The sequence below is a fragment of the Pseudochaenichthys georgianus genome, chromosome 5 (assembly GCF_902827115.2).
Source record: "Pseudochaenichthys georgianus chromosome 5, fPseGeo1.2, whole genome shotgun sequence".
Taxonomy (NCBI): Eukaryota; Metazoa; Chordata; class Actinopteri; order Perciformes; family Channichthyidae; genus Pseudochaenichthys; species Pseudochaenichthys georgianus.
In genome coordinates, this window is record NC_047507.1 from 34,176,742 (window position 1) to 34,201,046 (window position 24,305).

The 24,305-nt window shown below is 41.6% G+C and overlaps 2 protein-coding genes across 5 annotated transcripts in view; one reads left to right on the forward strand and one right to left on the reverse strand.

Moving 5' to 3' along the window:
• cenpp (centromere protein P) overlaps positions 1 to 2,148 on the forward strand; it is a 139,407-nt gene extending 137,259 nt beyond the window's left edge. For all 4 annotated transcript variants that reach the window (XM_034082284.2, XM_071203211.1, XM_034082285.2 and 1 more), the window contains exon 9: positions 662 to 2,148. In XM_034082284.2, the coding sequence (XP_033938175.1) occupies positions 662 to 792 (131 nt within the window). In that variant the 3' untranslated portion in view covers positions 793 to 2,148. The remainder of the gene's footprint in view (positions 1 to 661) is intronic.
• On the reverse strand, positions 881 to 22,876 carry ippk (inositol 1,3,4,5,6-pentakisphosphate 2-kinase). The gene is made up of 14 exons (XM_034082280.2): positions 22,658 to 22,876; positions 19,828 to 19,887; positions 17,232 to 17,327; positions 16,531 to 16,597; positions 16,267 to 16,385; positions 15,722 to 15,811; positions 14,459 to 14,517; positions 14,261 to 14,333; positions 13,793 to 13,945; positions 13,105 to 13,225; positions 12,294 to 12,429; positions 12,101 to 12,203; positions 11,351 to 11,442; positions 881 to 5,491 (listed from the first exon to the last, which is right to left on the reverse strand). Exons 1-14 carry the CDS (start codon positions 22,736 to 22,738, stop codon positions 5,239 to 5,241), a joined length of 1,503 nt encoding a protein of 500 aa, XP_033938171.1. The 5' UTR covers positions 22,739 to 22,876; the 3' UTR covers positions 881 to 5,238.
• Positions 22,877 to 24,305: the final 1,429 nt, after the last annotated feature.

Sequence of the window (24,305 nt, forward strand, 5' to 3'; positions counted from 1 at the left end):
GATAATCAATTAGACAATTTATGAATTGTATAAAACAGAACCGTCCGTTAATGCTTTATTTATTACTGATGCTCAATTGTGTACTTAATGAAACTTGTTGGTCAAAATATAGTTCATTTGAGTTCTGTAAGTAGAACCAAAAACATGTAGAGGATGTGGTTTTTTCAGCCTGAGCAGTGTCTGCAGGCAGCTAAAACCAGCTCCGGATGATTGCTTTTTTTAAAGTCTATAAATAAACCTTTGAAATTACCAGATAAATAACAAATTAAAAAAAAGAAATCAGTAGGTTCGATGGGCATGTAAAGAGTGTCAACTTGAAACAGCTGTAACACTTTTCAACACGAAATTATAAAAAACCACTGTTTAATTAAATATCACTTAACATATTTTACAGCTCGGAAGAAGCTGATCGAATAATTACTATAAAATACAATTTTATTTGTTTTAATCCAATGACGAATCAATAAAGCTCCTCTAGCAATTATTTGAATGTAATTGCTTTGTTTACAAAATTACCATTCTCTATTTCTCGTCTTTATTATAATTTGTTCAAGAATTGTGACTTCAAAATTGCAAAATTAGTTTTAAAAGTGTTGGCAAATCATTAAATGCAAACTGACTTTTTATGACATCATTTTTCTCCCCCTGCGTCTCTCTTCAGCCCTGAAGCTGTTTCCCTCTCAGGTGGTAGGGGGCGCTGCGGAGGCCTTCCAGAGCCTGCTGAGGGTTCTGGGACCTGAAGCCGCCATAGAGGCCGTCATCATGGCGGTCAGCCTTTCACCGGACACATAACTCACTCAACACAATGACATCTTTCTTCTGTTATACCTACAAGAACCGTTTATATGTAAATACAAATAAGTAAACGCACACTCAGCAATGTTTTAGTCCCTTAGAAATCTTTATTCAATAGAAAGAGCTCGACTGTGACAGTTGTAATAGCCAAGCTCATTGGTCAAAATCTACAAAAATAAATAATTTAAATACAAAATGCAAGACAGCCGTGGTGCCTTTGTATTTTCAAATAGTTTTTCTTCTCTCAGCTATTTACACACACACGCAGTTATTAGAAGTCTGTAAGTATCACAGTGCGGTGATGAGTCTGCAGGCGACGCTCAGGCAGCAGGCGGAGGCAGCCGGCCAATCACACAGCAGCTCACCTGCATCAAAAACTCTTCCGTAATCTAAGAAGGAAAATATTCTGCAATATAGCAGCTCGACGCTCTCGAGCCCCAGTTTGTGTCTGTTTGGTATCTTGGTGTTGTTATTCCTGACAGAAGAAACCCAAAATAACAGAGATTTGAAGCATAGTTGAGGGTTCTCAAGCACGCTAATATGGTAGCTGAAATTGATATGTCTATATTTATGCTACGGAAACTAAAATTACAGTTCACAAATTAAAAACCTTTTATCTCAAAGTTCTGATATATCAAACTAAATAATTCTGACCTACCCAACCTGTCAGTCATATTTGCTAATTATTTTCTAGATTGTTTGGTCAACGTCAGAAGATTTAAACAACTATTCTGTCCCCGTTTCTCAAAACCTAAGATGTTTTTCTTCTTTTCACAAAGCAATAATATATCAGTTTAATATGATATAAAATAGGAACACTATATTTGAGTTAGAGTTTTTGCATTCATCGATTATGAAAATGGTTGGCAATCTCATAACGGGGACACTCTAGTCGTTGGCTGGTAAGAGACACAAACTGTGGCTCCTTTTTCTCACAATCACACTGACAAGATCATAACAATTATCTGTTGTGATCAGATGCTTTGGCATAAAGTTTGTATATTTGTTATATGGTTTTGAAGTTTCAAAATGAATCCAATTAAAATAGCATCAAGTTTCATTTCGAGAAACATCCCGCCCTCTTCACTCTTAACTCCCATGAGCCTCTGCGTTCCCGTCATGCTGCATCTTCAGTTCAACAGTTGGAACGATCAGTGGTTGGTTCAGTTCACTGCGGTCCACTCTCCAACTGTAACTCCTCCGACAACCATCGGAGGAGTTAAACAATAAGGGGTTATGTGATTGGTTAAAAATCAAAGCCTCTAGAAAAAGAAGTGTTGAAGGCAACTCTGAATGACATGTGTTTTAAACCGTTTTAGTGTCTGGATTAAACTGAATTTCTGCTCCATGTCACAGTGATGTTAAAAGGAGTGTTTTTCTTCCGTCTGAAGTTTCAGTCTTGTAGTGTGATTTGTTTCAGATGTGTGATTGGCTGATGGAGGCGTTGGAGGTTGGACCCTGTAACTAGGAACTGAAGTCAAGTGTTACCAGTTTATTTTCAAGCCTCCCCGAGCGCTGCTGGTTGGAGAGGGCGGTGACATCACCAGGAGACCCGAGATAATCTGAACACAAACATCAGCACTCAGCCGCTTAAGTCTCATCTCCCTGTGAAGTCATCAACATGCCCTCAGAAACCTCCCAGCGCCCCTGAACGCATCATTTTGCAAACATCAGACGACCCTGTTGAGCTTGGTTTCGGGTCGTCAGGAGTTTGAGGTATTGAGAGTCCACGGCTGCGTCCACAGCAGAACTGATCTGATGTCAGTGTGAACAAACTAACAGATTTGTTTCGCTGTGTGTGGACGCAACCTGTAACAAAGTCACACCACCAGCACCATCCCCCCCCTCCCCCCCCACACTCCAGTCCTACCAGAACATTTAGGCACATGGACGAACGCACAACAAGCCACTTATGGCACAAAAACCAGCAGAGTAGCAGCGTGAAGGAAACTGTTAGCCAGCAGCTTTACCGTCCTCTGCTCCACTTCCTGCTCTGCAAGCGTACGGTCACATTACATCCGTGTTTCTGGCCCACTGTCAGCGCACAGGTCAAAAGGTGAATTCTGACCGGTGAGTCTGCCCCCAAATAGCACATTTGTGGTTATAATTTCTGCTCAAATTGTGAATAAGAGATGATGGAAATATCAGCAGCACAGAAGTGTAATGCAACCGTACCTTCGCAAAGCTACATCACCAGGTAACTAAACACAGGAGTGTTAGACAAATTACTTATTTGCTGGTTTTTTTCCAACAAAGAGTTAAAACATAATGTGCTTTTTCTCAAACACAAAAAGAGGTTTAAAGTCAAAACGGCAGCTGGACACAAACATCTTCGTTTGAAGAACAGTACAAGAGCTGGGAGGTCAGAGGTCAGTTCACCCAAATGAATTCAATATGTACACTCAAATAAAAGACTACAGCTAATTATTGTTACCATTATCTATTAATCTGCCAAATTTGGGCTCTATGAAATGGTGAGAAATATCCAACTTTCTTAAAATGCCATGTTTTTCAGGGGAAAGCTTGAAATATATTCACTTAAATATAAACCAGAAAATTACCACATGTGATCGGCTCTTACTGCATTTTGGATGTAAAAAACGAATGTATCAAACTTATCATTGCAGCTCTCATGGAAAATGCAGCAGTTTAACCTCAAAGAATAACCGTTAGGTTTCATAAAAGTATAACAGGGCTGATATCGTACAGGTGTACCCTATAAAGAGTGTTTCTCTCTTCTCTCCGTGCAGTGTTCTTTTATTTGTCCAGGTTCACATGAGATTAAGATTTCGGCCTTCACCACAAAACGAAACTGTTCTAGTTTTATTCAAACTATTTTCCTTGGGATTAATCATGTTAGTGTGTAAAAACTGTCTCCAGTACCTAAGATTATCAATGACACCGATTAAGTGATTCATAAAAAGCTGTGAGAATCATAATCTTCATTCTTTTGCAGTAAAGGGGGAAATCTCCTGGACAACTAAAACTGATCTCACCCAAGTTGTGATTACATGTGGGTGAACTGACCCTTTAATGACACTCAACTCCCAAAACATTGCGGCACAAATGCGTGATTAAAGAACATATTAGCTAGCCGCCAACAAAAGGAGTCAAAGGAAACAACAAACATGGAGGTGAGGCGACGCTCCTCCTCCCACCGGCTTCATGAAGGTTTTCAATACAGCCAGTTAACGCATCACCTCTCCAATAAAAAAGGGGGTCGGAGAGAGGAGTTGGACTGAAAACTGTTATGAGTCCAGCGCAGGACTGAAACCTCTCAGCCGCTTCCCCTGTGGCTGTAGCCATGGTAACCAGTGCTTCTGTTACCATGGAGCAACAGTAATGAATCTGAAAACCAGGAAGTGAGTTGCTGGTTCCCTCATCTTAAAGTCAATGGATTTGATGAATATGTTTAGGTCTGATGCCCAAAATAAGGTCTGTGGTTAAGAGTTTAAGAGATTTACACTTTTTGTTCATCAACATTGGATGTGTAAATTAATACTTCACTGGTGAATATTGGCAATTTTACCCGTCCTATTAATACATTTAAAAAAGGCGGTTGCTAAAAAGTGGCTCAATGGGACTGGAGATGGTGTTTGTACTTGTAGATTTATCACACAAAGGGTTAAGGCTTTTGTTAAAATGTGCAAACGTCTGCAGATTGCATTTTTCTTTAAGAATTCATAAATTGAAAGTGAAAGTTATCCTGCTGAACTTAACATTTTTAACCACATAGCTTATTTTGTGCAATAATATAAAAGCCAATGGAAACATCCTATTGGCCTTTTGACGAGGGAACCATGCAATGGTTAACTTCTGGGTTGGCCTAAAAAAAAAAACATCCCTGCAGCACTTTGTGATGCTACAGTTCAACCTGGACATTCATATTGGCTCTGCCTCGACCAGAGGCCCCGCCTACATTCAGGAAATGACATCATACGTAGTCAACTACCTGATTTGCTCTCCATCGCTTTAACTCTCCTCTTCTTTCTCAGAATGTTGCCATGGGGAACGTAAACTATCATGTTGTTCTCATGACAACTGTAAAAGCCCCGTCAGGAGGCTGATCCGAACCCTTTGTCACCAAAGTGGGAAAAAAAACGAAGCCCCCTGTAAGTTTTCTAATAAATATGAATCATGACAGAACAGAGAAATTTCAGATTCCCCTCCTGACAGGATCCAGAAGTTTCTGGAGAAAAAAAACTCCAGAATCAGTAACAGAAATATCCGGAAGTCGCTTAAACTGTTTGGTGAGTTAGTGGTGACTTCCTGGAGATTACAACGTTGCTTAACATGAGCCGAGTAAACAGAAAGTGTTGCAGTAAAGTTTTCCAGATTAACAGCTGTGGTCTAAAGTGATTTCAGACCTCTGCATCAACATGGCGTCTCCGTGTGAAGCAGCAGTGTCGGTTAGTCTTCAGGGTCGTCTGTCTTATCGGGCGTTCACACGGGGTGGAAGAGCAGCGTGCAGTCCTCCCTCTCTGCAGCAGTGAAGATGCCAGAGTGCGAGGGCAGAGCGCCCTTTGGCAAGGCACAGCTACTCCTCAGGTAGCAGGAGACTATATTCTGGTCCAGCCGCAGCTGGCGGGGGATGTTGTCGAACGGCTTAGGGTCCAGATCCAAGATGGAGACGGAGTAAGAGAAGGCGGGAGGTCTGGAGGCGAGGAAGTCCCTGTGCTGCCTCTGACCGGGGAGACTGGAGGAAAACACAGGAAGTTATGTTTCAGTTGAAATATGCTGGACTCCATCAGGTACTACACCCCGATTCAGAAAAACTGTACAATCCTACCGTTCAAATCGCTCTGTAGTGGATGCTACATGAAGGCTAGAAACAACAATCATTCTCACTATCCATGCATTTATACTTTATGGTGTTAAAAAAGACCCAAACACATTCAGTTTACAATTATATAAAACAGTATACAATGAATATGCTTTAAAAAAAAAATGCATTACCCTTTTTTATTAAAGGTGGGGTAGGTACGTTTGAGAAACCAGCTCGAGTGCGCTAGAATTTGAAAATACACAGCTGGACAAAATCTGCCACTTCCTTATGCTGCGTTCAGACCGGACGCGATGCGATGTTTTGGGGGCGGCGCGATTACATGTAAAGTCAATGCAGAGACGCGAATTTGCGCCAACGGCGCGCATGAAGCGGTGGACGCGGCGCGAATCACGCGATTGAACGGTGCCGCGTCAATCGCGAGAGTTCAATTTTTTCAACTCGAGCGTCAAATTCACGTAGCGCGTTCTCGCGGTAGCCAATCAGCGGTGAGGATCTCAGCCTGCCGTTACTGACGTTCAACCAGACAACATCAGCCGTTAGCAGTTAGCACACAGAGATCACAGCTCCTCATATCTGTTCAGAAACTGTACAGAAGTTAAACAAGAACAAACCACAGACTGTCTGTCATGGCGAATAGTCGCTGGTTTATTTATGTCTGTAGGCCGTTGTTATGAGTGTGGAGTGAGCATATACAACGTTAGCTTAGCCTGGTCGATCCAATCTCCATTCAGAAAACTAACTTTTTTTTAAAGGTTTTTCGCCTGCCGTCTGTCTGCAGACTTGTCAAAGGATTAATTCATGGTTTTCTTTTTACTAACCGGTATCAGTATGTTGTTACTTCGGCATCATTTAGAAACATGTATCACAATTTAATCAATTTGTCAAAGCACTTAAGATATTCATTGCTATCGGGACGTAAAGAGCATTCCATGGAATATAACAAAAAGTGTATCTCGAGCCGGTTTCTCAAACTTACCTACCCCACCTTTAAGAATCCATTTTCAAAATGTATAAAATGATATAAATGTCAGTAGCCTTCGGGGACCAGTTTGATGATGGTAAATCTCCATTTAAAACTGTTAGTTGACAATTATCAGTTATTGTTTTATCATTAACAAATATAATAGTGTGTCTATCCCAACTGTCGAGACGAAAGTCAATATATAATATCTGTGAAAAACGGACTAATAAATAATTATGTGTCTTCATTTAGAGTATTATTATAGTATTGTTCAATACCAGGAGAGGGTATTTGTTTATTTTGATAGCGTGGGCTACTTTTCAGAAGCGAGCTGTAAAAAAAAAAATATATGAATGCCGCTTCCGGCAACACGGCTACAAAAAGGGGTGTTGTTTGTGATGGCCGGTCTCTTGTTCTCAAAGCCACGGAGAGAGAACCAGGCGACAGTGTGTGTGAGGCTCCGGAGACGCCGTTGGTATGTTTGTGTTTATGTACTTGATCTGTTGTCGCACTTTGCGAGAGTGCTGTTGCGCAATCAGCTGTGTTTTTTACGCAGCGCGGTCTGCCTGTGCTCCGTTTGATTTCTGTGTGATTTAGACGGCGCAGGTGTTCAGATGAGGTTTTCTCTGGTGCTTGTTTCCAAGTGGAGATAAACACTCTTAATTCATTTAAGTTAATGATGTGGTTTTAAAGTAACAATTTATCCTTTTTAATTAAAACATAGTTTGTGGTGCTATTATTGTTATTATTGAGAATGCAGTGAGACCTGCAAAATGTTTGTAATTTGTGTAGCATGTGAGCTAACTTTTGTTTGTCCTTTGAAGGTTTTCAACCTGATCAATTCTTGGAGCTGTCTTGAATAAATAAAGACAAAAAGAACACATTTGAGTTGTACAAAGCGTCCTCTGTTGCCCTCTAGCCTATCAAGTCAGGCTAAATCACTGGACCAGGTCAAAAACCTGAAGGACCACAGTTGAAAACCAAGCGGAGCAGCCTGGGCCAGAGGATAAAAGGCTTCAGACGTCCAGAGAAAGCTGTTGACGCAGAGAAGGGGAAACTGTGGACTTCCATTAGCTCAAAATGGCGGAAGAAATCCTGGGGAAGATGGTTATAGAGCTCAAGAAAGCAAGAACAAGTGCAAAAAGCAACTTCACCAGGCAGGCCAACTATCTCAACAGAGAAGCAGGTAGAATGGTCGAAGCAGAGCTAAGGGAGGAATTCACCAAGCTGAAGGAGGGATTAAGAAAGGTTCTTGAAGCAAATGATGACTGCATGGCTGGGTTACAGGCAGACGCTCAAAAGGCCGAAGGAAAGGAAGAAGTTCTTGCAAAGCGGGAAGAGGCCGACGGTGAAAGGACTGCAGAGGAGGCTGAAGCCAGAATGGAAGAGGTGAGAGGCCTTATTCGAGATAACCTGTGGTCCAGATATGGCCAGTATGAGCTCATCACTGCAATTGAGGAAGCAGAAGAAGTCAGTGAACAAGCTGGGAATGTGCCTGTGCAAGGAACCTACCTGGAAGGCTACGGGGTGCTCCTGACCATTCTAGAGAGGCGGATGAAGGAGGCCACCAGAGTGATGACAGCTTGGGAGTGCTGGATACCCATGATGGCGAAATCAGATCTAGCTGGCAGAGTCAAGGACCTCAAAGCAAAAAGAAATAGACTTGAGATGAGGCAAGTTGAATTTGTTACCGCACACAGGATTGCAGCGAAAAAACTGCAGAGGTTCTTCCCAGAGGTCAAGCCCGACAAATTAAACAGGCCAGAAGAAGTCAAGACTCCTAAAGGGACAGAGAACGCACATGACTTGTCTGCTATGGCCTAGAGGAGATCGCCAAAGTTCATAAAGTCATCAGTCCTGAAAAACTGCAGAAGTTCTTCCCAGAGGTCAAGCCCAAAGAATTAAAGAGGCCAGAAGAAGTTGAGCTCCTCATAAGCCACAGGGAAGGAAGACTTGCTCCACAAAGAGTGAAGGTGGTTGGAGACCTTGGTTTGTGGGAAAGTCCACTGGGAAAAACAGTAGGCGGCGCACACCCAGAACTGTTTGAGGCGATTGAGGTGGCGGCACACAGGTCCAACACACACTTTGCTCGCTCCATGAGAACAGCTGCAGTCAGGTATGAGGAGAGAAAGCTTCCAAAAGACAAACCAGCACAGTTGCAGAAGGAAGATATGACTGAAGTAAAGGTCACAGCTGCAACTAATCGTGAGTTCCTGGAATGGTGGAGGTGGGACAGCACTGGAGCAGCCTGTGAGCCTAAGTGTGGAGGATGTCGGTGTGGAAATTGCCAACCAGGAGGTAAAGAGATGACCCTGGCGGAGGAGAGAGAGCTTGATACAATAAAGGCAGGCCTAACCTACGTCAGGCAGGATTCTCATATTGCATCACCACACTGAGATGCAAAATATCTCTGACTGAAGACCCCACTTCTCTCCCCAACAACAAATGTGCTGTGGAGGGCACAGTCCTGAGTACAGGAAAACAGCTGAAGCAGGAGCCTGAGTGGCAAGCTTTAGATAAAGCCCAAGAGCACAAAATGGTGGAAAGAGCTGGTGGCTTATGCCTCAAACCAGGGGTCCGGTCTGGTCAAAGTGGGAGGCAAGAAACTGCAGCAGCGCTCCTGGGAGGAGAAAAAGCAACAGCTGCAAGTAAAACTCTCATCCTCCCAAATCAGATGAGAGAGGAGGACAACAAAGCCCTGGGAATTGGGTACAGAGTGGAGGAGTGGCCAATAAGATCAGCTGGAGAGGTGGCAGCGCAAGCCAGAGAGAGTGTGGACAAGCTCCAGAGGAAGGCATTCTCAGCAGCCATAACACAAGCTCAAGCCAAGATAAAGCAAAGAGATGGGCTAGAAGACCCACAAGGAAACAGACAAAGGAAGAGCCAATGGGAGAAACCTAGAGCCAAGCAGACTCCTACCAGAAATCTCACAGGAAAGACAGTGAAGGATCCTGTGGAGGTGAAAAGATTCTGCAGCCTTCAAAAATGTGTCGGTGTCATAGCCTGGGTGTGGAGAGCTGCAAGGAAGTGGCTGGAGATTAAGGACCAGCCTAGGGCAGAATCAAAGTTGGAAGTAATATGGCACACAAGGAATCGAGATGTTGCAGTGGGAGATGTGGTGTGGCTGGCTGACCAAAAGGCCCTGAGAGGACATTACAAACTGGCCAGAGTGGTCAGTGTAAATACTGGTGGAGAAGGCATCGTAAGGGATGTAAATGTGAGAACCTCTCCCAGCTTCCCAGTCTCTGTTATGAAGAATAAAGTCTGTGGAGGGTACAAGGGACATCCAAGCAGGATCCCTGCCACTATTCTTCATAGAGATGTCAGGCGCCTTGTCATCTTACTTCCTGTGGAAGAACAGGCGTGATTTGAAGGTGAAGAGTGGTGTGAGCTCCTTGGGTTAGAAACCAGGAGCTCAAGTGGGAGGTGTCGAGACGAAAGTCAATATATAATATCTGTGAAAAACGGACTAATAAATAATTATGTGTCTTCATTTAGAGTATTATTATTATTATAGTATTGTTCAATACCAGGAGAGGGTATTTGTTTATTTTGATAGCGTGGGCTACTTTTCAGAAGCGAGCTGTAAAAAAAATATGAATGCCGCTTCCGGCAACACGGCTACAAAAGGGGTGTTGTTTGTGATGGCCGGTCTCTTGTTCTCAAAGCCACGGAGAGAGAACCAGGCGCCAGTGTGTGTGAGGCTCCGGAGACGCCGTTGGTATGTTTGTGTTTATGTACTTGATCTGTTGTCGCACTTTGCGAGAGTGCTGTTGCGCAATCAGCTGTGTTTTTTACGCAGCGCGGTCTGCCTGTGCGCCGTTTGATTTCTGTGTGATTTAGACGGCGCAGGTGTTCAGATGAGGTTTTCTCTGGTGCTTGTTTCCAAGTGGAGATAAACACTCTTATTAATTCATTTAAGTTAATGATGTGGTTTTAAAGTAACAATTTATCCTTTTTAATTAAAACATAGTTTGTGGTGCTATTATTGTTATTATTGAGAATGCAGTGAGACCTGCAAAATGTTTGTAATTTGTGTAGCATGTGAGCTAACTTTTGTTTGTCCTTTGAAGGTTTTCAACCTGATCAATTCTTGGAGCTGTCTTGAATAAATAAAGACAAAAAGAACACATTTGAGTTGTACAAAGCGTCCTCTGTTGCCCTCTAGCCTATCAAGTCAGGCTAAATCACTGGACCAGGTCAAAAACCTGAAGGACTTGACACCAACTGGTAAAGCTGTTTAGTGCAGCACTCATATTAAAAGATACACGTCAATTATAAGTGTCAAAATTGTAATTTATTCTATGTTTCTAAACTTGTATTTACCTACAATATGTAACAACATGAGTAGTTTAGTCAATCAAAATCAAATGATAGATTAGGAAACCCAGCAGTATAAAGGTTTGTTCAAATCGCCCCCTTGTATCAGCGGCATCATTACACTGATTCATCTCTTAATACTACTAATAAGTAGTAGTATTTTGAAAAAGGCTAGTGTTTTACTTTGTACCATCAGTATAGTTTGATTCTAATACTTCTGTATTTACCAAGGACTTTTATTTGTAAAAGTGTATTCATGCATTTTGTATTACTAATTTAACTGTAGTACTATATCTGAATACTTCTTCAATCCCTGTGGCAGAAGAGGACAGCAGCCGACATGATGTAAATCATACTTTGGTGAGAATCTGTTTCCATTCAGAGGGCACCCCAGTCAGCTGAGGTCATCTGTGACCATCCGGCTAGTTCTCACCAGTCCCCTGACAGTTAATGACACTCGGAAGTGATCAACAGAGCTCAACCCTCACCCTTCATCGTCCTCTTCTTCCTCACAGCTGGGCACCAGGGCAACCATGATTTGGCTGTCCTTGGCTGTCATGGCAACTCGGTACTGATGAACCTGAAGTGAAAACACAGGGCAGGTAACACTCTAGTTAGACCTGTGGGTGTTCAGCAGGAAAACTTCCCCATTCAGAAACAGATTCACAGAAAATAACAAATGAATTACAAGTAGCCGTTAATGAGTCAGAAAAACGCTTCAACTGTCTCTGCATGACCTTAATTGGTGACGCTATTAGTGAGAAAGGTCTCACTCTTTAATAAACAGTGTTTTGTGACTTGGAACTGCAATATCATCACTGAGCCAAAGGGTTTCTCTTCAGGGACATTCTCCCTCTGCTGAAAACACAAAGGTCAAATCAGAATCAGGCTTGCATGATGACAACATTCTTGCAACACTGAAGCGTCTGGTCAAGGTAATAAGACAAAGATAAAACCCTTACACATGTAGTACATTGCTTTAACGTAGTGAAGAAATTGTTTGTGATTGTCACCACCCTCATACTTATGCGTGCACCTTTTTGAAAAATAAGCGTGAAGCATAAAAACACTTTGTTGCATGAAACGTGTAAGTTTGAATTTTTTTCTATTTCAAAAAAGTGTTATGTATTGTTGATCAAGCCAGTGACTAATGCTCCAGCTGACTTTGGGAGAATTGCTCCACATGGAGAGCTGGACTTTCACTGAGAACCTGATCAAGGTTCAGCTCTCCGCCTCACCTTGGAGACGGCGTACTCCAGAGAGCCGTCGTCCTCACTGGGACATTTATGCAGCTTCTCCAGGAAGGCCTCGTTGTACGGCCCGTCCATCTGAAGACGAGTTCTGAGCAGAGACAGGAAGAAGGTGAGGCAAGAGACCAGACCGCTATCTGAATAGACACCGTCACTATGGCTTTCTTCTGATGTGCATTACCTCTCCTTGGGGAAGTCCTGCAGGTGCTGCTCCACGCGGCGGTACAGAGGGTAAAGACCTTCGATGTCCAAAGTGTCCAACATCTGCGTCTGACGAACTCTGTACAAAACACTGTCGCTGGGTGAACCCTGAGAGCCTGAGAACAACACGGACAGAGAGGTCATCTTTTAGCTCTCATCCACTTCTTCAGGTCAGAGTGATTAGATTCAGATGTTATGGGCAAAATGTTTGCGTTTAAAAAAAGGAACAAGTGCTTCTTTCATAGCTCAAACACTTCGGAGGGAGGATGCTGCACAAGAAAAACCTTTGTAAGAGAGGAGAGGCCCAAATCTGTTGGACTGGACCACGGAGCTACAATTTACACCAGAAACAAGATATATATCGTGCAAAGCTTGCTCATACAAACTCTTTTTGTTTTTCAATTGTGTTAAAAATGTTCGCTTGTTGATTTATGTCCGGGTGTGTTTCAATCGGTTTCTAGTGAAGAGAAAAAAGGTCACGTATTTTCAGTCAAATCATTTTTAACTACAAGAAAAGAAAAACATAAGAAATAGTCAGTTTACGAGGCAAAGAAGTAAAAGTTGGAACCAGAAAATAATAAATTACTTTTAGCGTTTAATAATATTTCAAAACAGTGATCATTTTCTGCAGCTCTAATAAGGATAATAAATAAATGAGTGCTGATAATGTTTGATCCAACAGTGCACATTGTGTGCTAGTAGATGACATGTATTCAGCCTACAGACCCTTTGAGCTGTAGGCGATCACTGTCTAAACTGTTTAAAGACAGAAACCAGCAGCAGGTTCTCACCGTGGCGACTCCTCTCCTTGTTGAACAGACTCGCTTCACAGAAGCTCCGTCCTTCTCCTCGTCTGTCCGTCCCCACGCCTCCATCTCCTCCTCCAGCACTCAGCAGGGCGTTCACCACGACCTGAAGGAAGCGAGAGAGCCCTGTGAGTGTCTGACGGTAGAGACTTCACTCAGTCAAAGACTGTTAGGGCAGTCGGACAGATCAGTCTCTAGAGCTGGGGGCCCATGTACTGGGGCTCGGCCCCCATGCAAAGGACCTGGGATCCATTCCACCCTTGGACCATTTCTGAATCGTCATTCCCGCCGTCTCCCCCTTCCAACACTTTCACTTGATAAAGGCCCGAAAAAGTATTAAAATAAAAAAATAAGACTGGACAAAGGAAGTCCACTTCTAACATCTATACTTTGGTGAAAGGTTCTTATTTTAAGCGGAAGGCCTGTGTGATAAGCCATGGGGCGGGACATCTCTAAGCGGTTGACCAATCACAACAGAGCCGGCCAGCTAACCAATCAGAGCAGACTGGGCTCTGGTTTCAGACAGAGGGTGAAAAGAAATGCTGCAGCACAGGCAGTATGAGAACAATAAAGGTCTTTTTGAACATTAAAGCACGGAGACATGTCACAGGAGAGACAAGAAATACAAATATGAACCTGAAAATGAGCAGATATATTTGTGTGTTGGTGATACCTGGATGAGGTCGGTCAGGAGAGCTTTGCTGGTCATGTGACTGTTGATTCGGTTGTTTCCGTACTGGAAGTACGGTCTGAGATGATGCAGCAGAGAGTTCAGGTCCATCGAGTCTTCAATGCCGTCCATACTGCTGAATATACACCGACCCCCCTGACAAACACACACACACACTTCTCAGAATATTTGTCACAGCTTTGCTTCAAAGACAAAAACAGATTATCTTAGTGGTTACATTTTCAGCATCTTGAAAAAGGTCACCAGTTGACTCCTGAGGCTGGCCACAGGAAGGAGTTTACATTTCTGTAAATATGTGTGTACTAGAAACAGTGCCTGAAATGGAGCTCTGACTAATGATGTTCCACTCAGGAGCCCCTGCTTAATGAAGTGCGATACCGAATGGTGGCACCTATTACAATCACTATTTATTAAACCAGTCCAACCCTGGTTGTTGTTGTTGCGTCTCACCTTGAAGATTTTCAAGTTGTTCTGAGGTTCGTCTATCAGTTGTCTGATGGCAAAGTGCATTCTCTGTCTGTTCCTGAACAACACGAGAGAAACCAGAGAACATCAAGTTTAGCTGCAAAACACTGATGATGGGTTATTGTTAAATACAGTATTACTGATCATATTGTAAGTGCAGTAGTGTTGGTGTGGCCATCTCACCCTGAGAACAGATCGAGAGGACAGTACCGACTGCGTTTCTTCCACGTCCCCATGGCCACCTGCAGAGAGAGAGAGGATACAAAGTGACGAAGGGAGGAATATTAGGAGTGATGGAAGTATTAGAAACAGCAACAAAGTGTGGCCCTGTACTCTTTTGGCCCAGATCGCCATCCTCAATCTTGGGCATCCAATCAACAGTGTTATATCTAATTATTGATTAAAAGGGGACATTGAACTGAAGCCGCTGTCGAACATAACATATGGCACAACTTATTTTCATAAGCTAATTGATCCCAAAACTGAAATTCCAGATTCAAAACTATTAGGTCTATACGTTTAAATTGTTGATATGATTTAAGGAAAGTTAGGCTGACGTTTGCGACTAAAGACGACAACGACTGTCTGAGTTGTTGCAACAGAAACACCCACCCCACTCTTACAGACGGCATTGTTCCCCAGGGGGCGGAGAGACCTGTTGGTCGAGCTGGGCTAGTCACCACTATTAGCTAATAGTGCCATACATTGTCATTTGACACTGCTTAAATTAGCCTAGAAGGAACACCACCGTTGAATTTCACACTTGCGCCCAGGATGATCGTAACAGAGAAGATAAACACAATTTACACGAATATATCAAGCTACTAAATATATAGTAGAGTATTCTAATTTAATAGTGTGTATATACTCCTCTGAATATATGTATTTTCTACTGAGAACATGTATGGATATTGTTGATGTTTTTTTATTGTAATTCTTCTACATACTGTCATAATGCTGCTGTGACAAAACAATTTCCCAGTGTTGGATATATACACACACACACACACACACCCAAGTAGAGAGGGCTACAACTGGTAGGAGACTGGTGTGGCTTTGAATGGCTTCTCTCTCGGCCCTCTACACTTAAGGGACGCGCAGAGAGAAAACCATGTGACGGTTAATGACATCAAACGCAGTAAAGACCGAAATTGGTTAAATAATATATGTTATTCCTTTCAGTAAGGACCGATGTAATGGTAGGAGTAAAACACTGAGGTGAAGGGTCTTTCCTCTTTAACAATCTTTGCTCAATTACCCCTGCCGCAGGAAGAACACGGACAAGTGTACTTCAGTCTGTCGCCAACTAACTGACAGATTTGATGTTAGCAGCTGAAATGAAATGCCTCCGGCGATGTCTGTGAAAGTGACGTTCAGCAACCATTACAAATGAGGAGGTGCTGCGCTGTAGTGTGTGTCGTTGTACTGGAACACAGCTGTAGTTACCTTGTAGTGTTGGTGCATGCAGAAGCGGCACACTTTGGTCTTGATATCTTGGCTGACATGTTTGGAGTACGGCAGGAAACCACATTTAGGCTAGAAACAAACACAAAAACAGCAGCTGAGTAGCACACTCACACTAGGCACATTCACGGGATATTTTCTGAGTGACAATTATTTATAGGGTAAATATCTGAAGATGTGGTTGCTTTTAAGCGGGGGCAACATTATGTTTAACAAGAGCCTCAGCTTGATTGAGTGATAACACTGAAACCAGGCTAAAACAACAATATTATTTAACATTTAATTAAACTTTGTTTTTGTGTATACTTCTTTTTTCATCACTTGTTTGAATTTTGTTTTCTTCTTTTATGAAACACTGCAGTGCCAATAGTAAAGAAAGGGAGGAACAAATGGCATGCCTTCAAACAAGAAGAGAGAGAGAGTGAGAGTGAGAGTGAGAGTGAGAGTGAGAGTGAGAGTGAGAGTGAGAGAGAGAGAGAGAGAGAGTGAGTGAGTGAGTGAGTGAGTGAGTGAGTGAGTGAGTGTACCTTGATCTCGATGCAGAGTGTAGGAGTGTGTGTTGGCTGGTGGAGGGTTGGAGAGGTCAGGTTGGGCAGACAGAGGGCACAGCCGCTGTAGATGTCCATCACCTTATCACAGCGCCACGCTGACACAAAGAGAGGCATGTTGTGTAAGTAAACCTGAATGTCTTTGTATTCACCAGGATGCACTGTGTAGATATGAGAGTGGTATATCCCTTTAACATATTTCAATACCAGTTGCCATAGAAATATTAATACAAATATTTGTACCTGGTCTTTGATGTTGAACTTTGATTGACAGCTGTCGAACAAACTCTAGTGGCAGTTTGACCACTTCCTGTAAAGAAATTAGCACAATCCCTTTTATTACTAAAAGTTATTATAATGTTAAAGTTTATGATCTCGGTTCCGTTTTCGTCTGTATAAAAACCAGTGATTTGTTAGCAGTGGCTCTGTACAATATTTCACACAAATTAATAGAATTGTGTTGACAGCGCAATTTTAAAACAGACAAATAAATGGAGCTGTTGAACATTCATCATGTAATTAAATCTAAAGTCAAGCACCAGCTGACCCAGGGAATGTTGTTCATGTGCTTAAAGCCTCCGGACATCCACACTGTAACTTATTGTTGTAAAATGTCTGCTGCTGGAAGTCTGGTTTATGGCCCAGCTCTCATGGGAGCATTTATTCCAAAAGGGAATAATAATGTTCAGAATGCCTTGTTATAATGCTGCTGTAATAAAACCATTTCACAATTTTGCATCAATAAATCTAATCTAATCTATTTTACTGGACATTAGTTCAACTGCCCCACAATGCATTGCGTCTTTTCAGACAGTGAGATATTCACAAGTTTAAAATCTCCAATATTGCACATTTGTAGGGGTCAGTCTCAGCAAAAGTTTGGACATTTGCTGAAAGACGTCATTCTGCAGTAGGTTAGTATTGGATTCTGAACAGCGTCATACCCCGCTGTGGACGAACTTCTCTCCCAGCAGGCAGCTCATCACGTTGGAGCTGAAGTCAACAATGTTCTGCACCTGCCTGAAGGCCTGCTCCACCGTCTGCAGGAAAACACACCGGCAGGTCAATTACAAGTTAGAACCTGGTCTGAGACTTGTTGTCAGGGCAGCATGTCACATCTCTGGGGCACTGTGCGGATCAGGACGTCTCCTCACTTATCATCCGTTTTCACAAACATGTGATTGTGGATGACCAGCCGCACAGAGCTGATCACTATTGGACTCTGTTCTCTCTTACATTGTGGAAGTCGTCTGAGCTCTGGGACAATGCTGCAATTCTTTCATTTATTCAAATTGTTCAGCTCATCGCCTCAATGAAATAGGTCCCGTTTGTTTGCATTGTTTTTTAGCAGGATTGGGGGGAAACTGGTGGAAGGGTGTAGCATGGTCCCATGAAGAACTCATTTCCTTTCTAGACTGGATCCTGATCACAGGCTTGATACATCGTGTTGTACTTATTTAAACGGTATTAGCTGATGCAGAGGATTAAAAAGTACTCGGATCCTTTACTTAAGTTCAAGTAGCAATACTATGGTCTTAAAATACTCCAATAAAAGTAAAAGTCCTGAAACTAAATGTTTATAAAGTAAAAAGGTGCAGAAGTATTATGTAGAGCGGAACTTTTCAGTTATATATTATTATATTATCCTGTTTCATCACTAACAAATACATGCAAGAGCATTTCAATTGTGTTGTTTTGACAATGTTGGGTACTTCGTGAAACACTGGGTTGATTTGAAGTCAAGTACTGCATTATATAAGATTATCAAGTGTTTTTATAAATGTGAAATAAATGAGATTAAAAAGTTGGACATTTGTCTCTGAAAGTTGTAGGGTTATAATAAAGTAGCATAAAATGTAAACAAAAGTACAAAACGTCCAAATAGCACTCAAGTATACATTTTATATATATATATACACACATATTTTGTCCATACTGAAATCATGAATAAATAAAGAGGTTAGGTAGTTCACCAGTTCACTGGTTTGTAAAACTGGCCATGCCTTTTTTTTTTCAGAAGTAGAGCAACCCTCCAAACTTTATTTAAGGTGACTGACCTTGGGTCCCCTTAAAGGCGCTATATACATTTAGGTTAGTAGTAGTATAATTATTATTATAGTTGCCTTGTATAAAGAGTCGTAGATTAATTAAATAAACAATGACAGTTGTCCTGCCGTGTCGACACACACAAAAAAAAAAGATATGTAAAACAATCTTAAACTGCATTGGAAAATGTTGATAACTTTAGCTACTGCGAGTCCCTGTGAGGAAAGTCTGAGCTCATTTGAATGTCAGGGTTGGGCAGGCTCCACAGTAGTTTACATTTGGATCAGGGACTGTGCCTTAATACCTTTAACCTGACCAGGATGTAAGATCCTCTGCCGACAGTAAACACAACAACTGGCTTTAAAATGTACTGAAAGGCTAAATCACTACACTAAACTTCAGTTCGTGCTGACAGGAGAAACATGTGGCCTGGGTAAATATACCTCTCAGCCATGTATCCATCAGCCCAACAGGCATTACTGACATGTCTCCTCTTTTCTCAGGAAAATAATAATCCTTATATTTATTATAGCGCTTTATCAATGACTCCCAAAGCGCTTTACAAATACACATTACACATACAGATCATACATGTAATGGTCATCTACTGTGGACAATACCCACAGGAGCAAATTCGGGTGAAGTGTCTTGCCCAAGGACACAACGGCCTGACGCAGTGGGGCGGGAGCGGGTTTCGAACTGGAGTTCCCCAACGCCCCCTTTATCTGATGATCAAACGCACAGACCACTGCTCCACCCGACCCCAACAAAACATGAGCTCTCACACCACAGAGCCAGCTGCCATATTTACCAGAAAACCAGTTTGTTGTGTGCTTTCAGGTGCAGTGTGGGATCGCCCTGTGCAGCCATGGAACATTTTTAACAGAGTTCTTTATTTGATTAAAACATGTTGGGATATAACATTTGTCAATATTGCCCAGCCCCATGTTTTCAGCAGGATTACAGAAACACCACCGGCCCCGTGTTCGTCAACTTAACAGAGCAGTTGCTGTATGATCAATCTTGGACACATTTTTATAATTTGACGGGAAATGGGAGCTCACAACGATTGGACAACCTTTAGAGACTCTATGAATCAGCATAACGACATAGTGAGGCTGGCCAGCAACAGCATCTCTGACCCCAACCATATCCTTAACAGCCAATATGAATTGTTCCCATCAAATCAGAGATACAAGGTCCGGCGATCTTATATTTGTCCTTGTTGCAAATGGAGCTGCTGTGATGCAATAAAAAGTCAGACTCGATCTGACAGTATCAGTACACTACACAAATTGGGTGTTTAATATAAAAAATTTGAAATACCAGAAGTTCACAATGCAATGAATAAATTGGAATCAACAAGCACACATTAAACTTAGTGTTACCCACAACTTTCTTTGGATATGCATCTAGATGTTTTTTCCAGTGCAGTAATATGGACGATCCTTTATGTTCTGAAAATACCTGAGACACATTCTGACTTTTAGTTACCTGTGGTGGGTTTTCTGAGTCCTCGGCTGGATACTTGAGCAGGCGGAGAACTATGGAAAGCTGCAAGAACAGAAGAGGAGCTTGGTTAAGATCTGAGGGAAATCCAGGACCATCTCCCAGAGATTCCTGAGGTGGGTTAAAATACTGATGCAGCGTTCCCACAGTGCAGCACAAACAGTAAGTCAGTAAGTGTTTCTTTCTATGTACTTACTCTACAAACACAACACACAGTATATTTACGGTAACAGTACACAACAATGACTGTCTGTCAGCACATGGGTGTTTTCAAGTGAAGAAAATCCATAAACCTAGGAATATGATGACAGATCATCTTAAAAAGGGCCGTACCTAATTGAAGAAAATGACATTAAAATGTTCTATTGAAACTTTTCAAAAGAAGCAGTAAAAGGCAGATGTCATATTAAATGTCGTCATAATCGTGTTACTCATTACACAAAACAATAATGTATTGAAGCAGAATATTGTGTTATGTATAAGATTTATGGAATAATCTTAAGCAGCTTCTGGAAATGAAATGTACAGATATATATAATAACAGTATTAATAATGTAGTCTTATTCTGATCTGTAACTGTGCAAAAAGAAGAAAGACATTCACAAAAACAAAGCTGCACAATGTTCAAATGGTGACTCGCATTTTAAATTCCAACATTATGAATGAATCTTTGAACTACTCTGTGGAAATATTTCAGCAGTGAGTGTGCACCCAAAACGCTCATAGAAATCAGGTAGTGCGAGGAACCCGTTTACACCGTAGTATTCACATGCCTCACAGCTCAATTGTGTCGAAACTTTACAAACAGTCAAATGTTCAGTGAGAGCAACTAAACTAAGACTTCTATGGGCAACTTAGTTTTACTCTAATTCAGACTTTGAATTGAATTCTTTTAAATTAGAGGATGTTTCTTTACACGTATTTATCTATTTCCTGTCCTTCGCTCCTGCTGTCAGTGACACCCTCCCTGTCTAAGCAGTGTGTCCCTAACCTGCTTAAGAGTCAAACCAATGCATCAAAAACATTTGTTAAACCAAACAAGGCAACATAATTAACAAGAAAGAGGAATTTTAATATGTAAAAGTAATAATATGTAAATAACTAGAGCTCAAAGTAAAGACAACATGCCAGCACTAAACCGACAACTGTAAATTGCAGAACGCTTAAAACGGTTTTTATTATGTAACAAGTTGTAATAACTGTCAATGAGATCAATTCGGATGGGAATGTTTATAATAAGCGAGCAATACCAATATGCATGCAGGTTGATTTATGTTGTTATTGTACAAGACTTTGGTTGTTCAGTGCAAAGATTCAATATCTACAATTATTATCTAAATGACTTCAGATCCAGCTAGAAACAGAACTAAAGGATGCTATAAGTATCTGATAATGTTATAAAATCAAGCAATACCCAGCAATGTTTCTGGTGCTATACTCTCATCATTGCAAAGAAAAAGATTCTCCTTATGCTATTGAAATAGCCCGTCACATAGATGTGGTTTAGGGACCTTAGAAACACACTTCATTTAGAAGAAAAAATAAAACATTCAAATGGCCAAAAACCCACATTTTGAATTTGCTTCCTCTCACACGTTCAACCTCAAACCAGCTTATTGTATTAGCACCAACAAAGTAGAGAACTGACAAAAAGGGTGGGGCTCAAATAAATAAATAAAAATCACTAACACAAAAATAGTTTTGGGACAATATGTTAATATGTTTCAAAGTAAGGTGTAGAACTGTACCGTTTAGGTATGACTACAACTTTATTTCCAAGTGATCACAACCTGCGGTCAGAGGAATCAGAAAATCTTTATTCTTTTCAATGATAAGAAAGAAAAAGATAGCACCACTGCTGGGTGTTGCCTAAGTTTAGAACATCATCCTCCTAGTCATGTGGTTCCGTTATAGCTGAAATATATATATTAGTTATAAGATATTGATTTAGCTGGTAATAAAATACATTAAAAAAACTCACTGAAGAATTTGATTGTTAATTATTGTCTGAACACAAGCAGCCGTACATGTAAAGTCAGTTAACAGCATCATTTATTTATTGCCAAGCAGTAGAGAAATGTTACATTCTTGAAAGTATAAATCAATATACAAGTTAACTGAGCGGAATACAACACTGCTGCCGTAATGTCACACTCCTATATTAACATGTCACCGGTTGCACAATAACAACATCACCAGACCAGTTCCGTGAATGAGGCTCTCCCACCGTCCTGTCCCTCGGTCCCCCCACCCTGCCCGGGTCACAGCAGCGTCCGTCTGTCCGCGCAGGATTCACCCGCATGGAAGTGAACTTTAAAGTCTCAGCGGTCCGCCTCAGACAGCAAGTCCCGTTAGACAGAACGGACTCCCAGCAGAAACTGGGAAGCTGCTAGCGGCTTAAGTAGCTCGTTAGTATCCTAACATTTAAGACCCTTCCCAAACTAGACAGTCAGTCACTCTAACTGCACATTACTTTATATGTCATTTATAATATTTAGTGTTTGTTTTAAGCGTTGTTGTCACTGTTTAATATTGTTTTATTAGTTGGAGTCATTTGAACTATTGACTAGCTAGCCGGCTAAGCTAGCAAACAAGCTAATGGTAATGAGGATGGCTAAATAAAAAAACCTGGCAGCTGACCTTTCACCCTTCACTTATAAACAGATTTTTCCAGATAGTTGCTCAAAGTTTCCATCGCCAACGACACTGAGATTAAGCACATGTAACGTTAGAAAAGTGTGTGCTGTTGAAGCTAAATGCAAACACTCCTGCTGCTTTTATCTGAACTTCTGTTAGCTTGGTGCTAGCTGCTCACCTGTACGTGTGAGACCACCAGGCTCTTGTTCCCCTCGCCGTGATACCTCCACTCGTTCTCGTCCATCTTGTCCAATTCCATCACACCAACCACGACAACCAGAGCTCCCGTTAACGGCCAGAAAGTTACACAAGACTGCACGGACACATACAAGTTGTCCAACTGGCACTACAGTCTGCTAGCAATAACTCTGAAGTACCACAGACTTACTTATACTGCCCGGCCCCGGCAGTTACCCACCAAAATAACACTTCCTGTTAAGACTTCGAAATAAAAGCTCCATTGAGTGGAAGAACAATTCAGATTTCGGAAAGTAAAGTTTAAATATGTTGAGAAACATTGCATGTCTTCCTAATTAAGTAGGGGAAATATTGTATTATGAAAATAATACTATATAATAATAATCAGAACACATCCCAAGCTGATAAAGTACCAGCGTTGCAACTGAATAATAATTAATCGAAAAACAGTAAATATATACATATCAACAGTGGGTAAATACATAATATGTGATATCTTATGTGTGTTTATAATACACAAATATGTTCATTACACATATCTACATAGGCCTATCTATATATTATTACTGTATACAGTATTTATTCTATTGTACATTGTTTGGTTTTACAATCTGTTCCATGTTATAACATGTTGTCCCATATTCCTGCTATTTATTCGCACCGTTATTTCTCTTGCAATAGTTTATTGTACTAATTTATTTTATCATGCCTTAAGTATAGTATGTTCAGTTGTAGTGGATGAGGGTTGGGATTTGAGACTTTTATTGCCAAAATGATGCTGTCGTGCTTATGACATTGTCATTAAGACGTTTTTTGAAGAGAAAGAAAAGTTATTTTACGAGAAAAGTATTACTATTTTACATCTTCTCCACCCTCTTGGACCCTCCAAAGCCCCCTCCCCCTCCTCCCTTCTGTCAAGCGACTTTGTTAACCACTTTGAAAAAAAGGTTGATGATATTCGCTCTTCTTTTTCTGACTCACCTTTACTCACCTCTGGCCTCCCTTCACCCACACACTAACCTCCTTTTCCCCTCTCTCTAAGTGAGATTCTTACCCTCATTACCTCTGCCCGCCCTACCACCTGTCCTCTGGACCCTATCCCCTCAAATCTCCTTCAGATATTCTACCGTTTCTCACCCATTTCATCAACACTTCTCTAACTTCTGGTCACTTTCCAAACAGTCTCAAGGAGGCAAGAGTAAACCCTCTCCTAAAGAAACCCACTCTCGACCCGTCTGATGTTATAAACTACAGGCCTGTTTCTCTACTCCAGTTAATGTCTAAAACACTTGAACGCGCTTAAACAACTCCTGTTATCAGAACAACCTTCTGGATCCGCACCAGTCTGGTTTCAAGGCAGGTCACTCCACAGAAACTGCTCTCATTGCTGTCACTGAGGAACTACACACTGCTAAAGCAGCCTCCCTCTCCTCTGTCATCATCCTTCTGGACCTGTCTGCTGCATTCGACACGGTGAACCATCAGATCCTCCTTCGCACTCTCCAACAACTTGGAGTTTCAGGCTCTGCACTTTCCCTCCTCACTTCATACCTTAATGCTTTTTTTCAATGCTTGAAATAGTGGCTCTGGAGCAGCTTTACACCCTCAGGCCGTTTCTCAATCGCGAG

Excerpts from the sequence above, each read along its gene's own strand:
- ippk (XM_034082280.2), bottom strand. The coding sequence starts at position 22,738 with ATGGAATTGGACAAGATGGACGAGAACGAGTGGAGGTATCACGGCGAG. Across the intron at positions 16,598-17,231 it reads AGAAGTTCGTCCACAGCGGG|GAAGTGGTCAAACTGCCACT; the intron begins GTATGACGCTGT and ends ATTTCTTTACAG. Across the intron at positions 15,812-16,266 it reads CACTCTGCATCGAGATCAAG|CCTAAATGTGGTTTCCTGCC; the intron begins GTACACTCACTC and ends GTTTGTTTCTAG.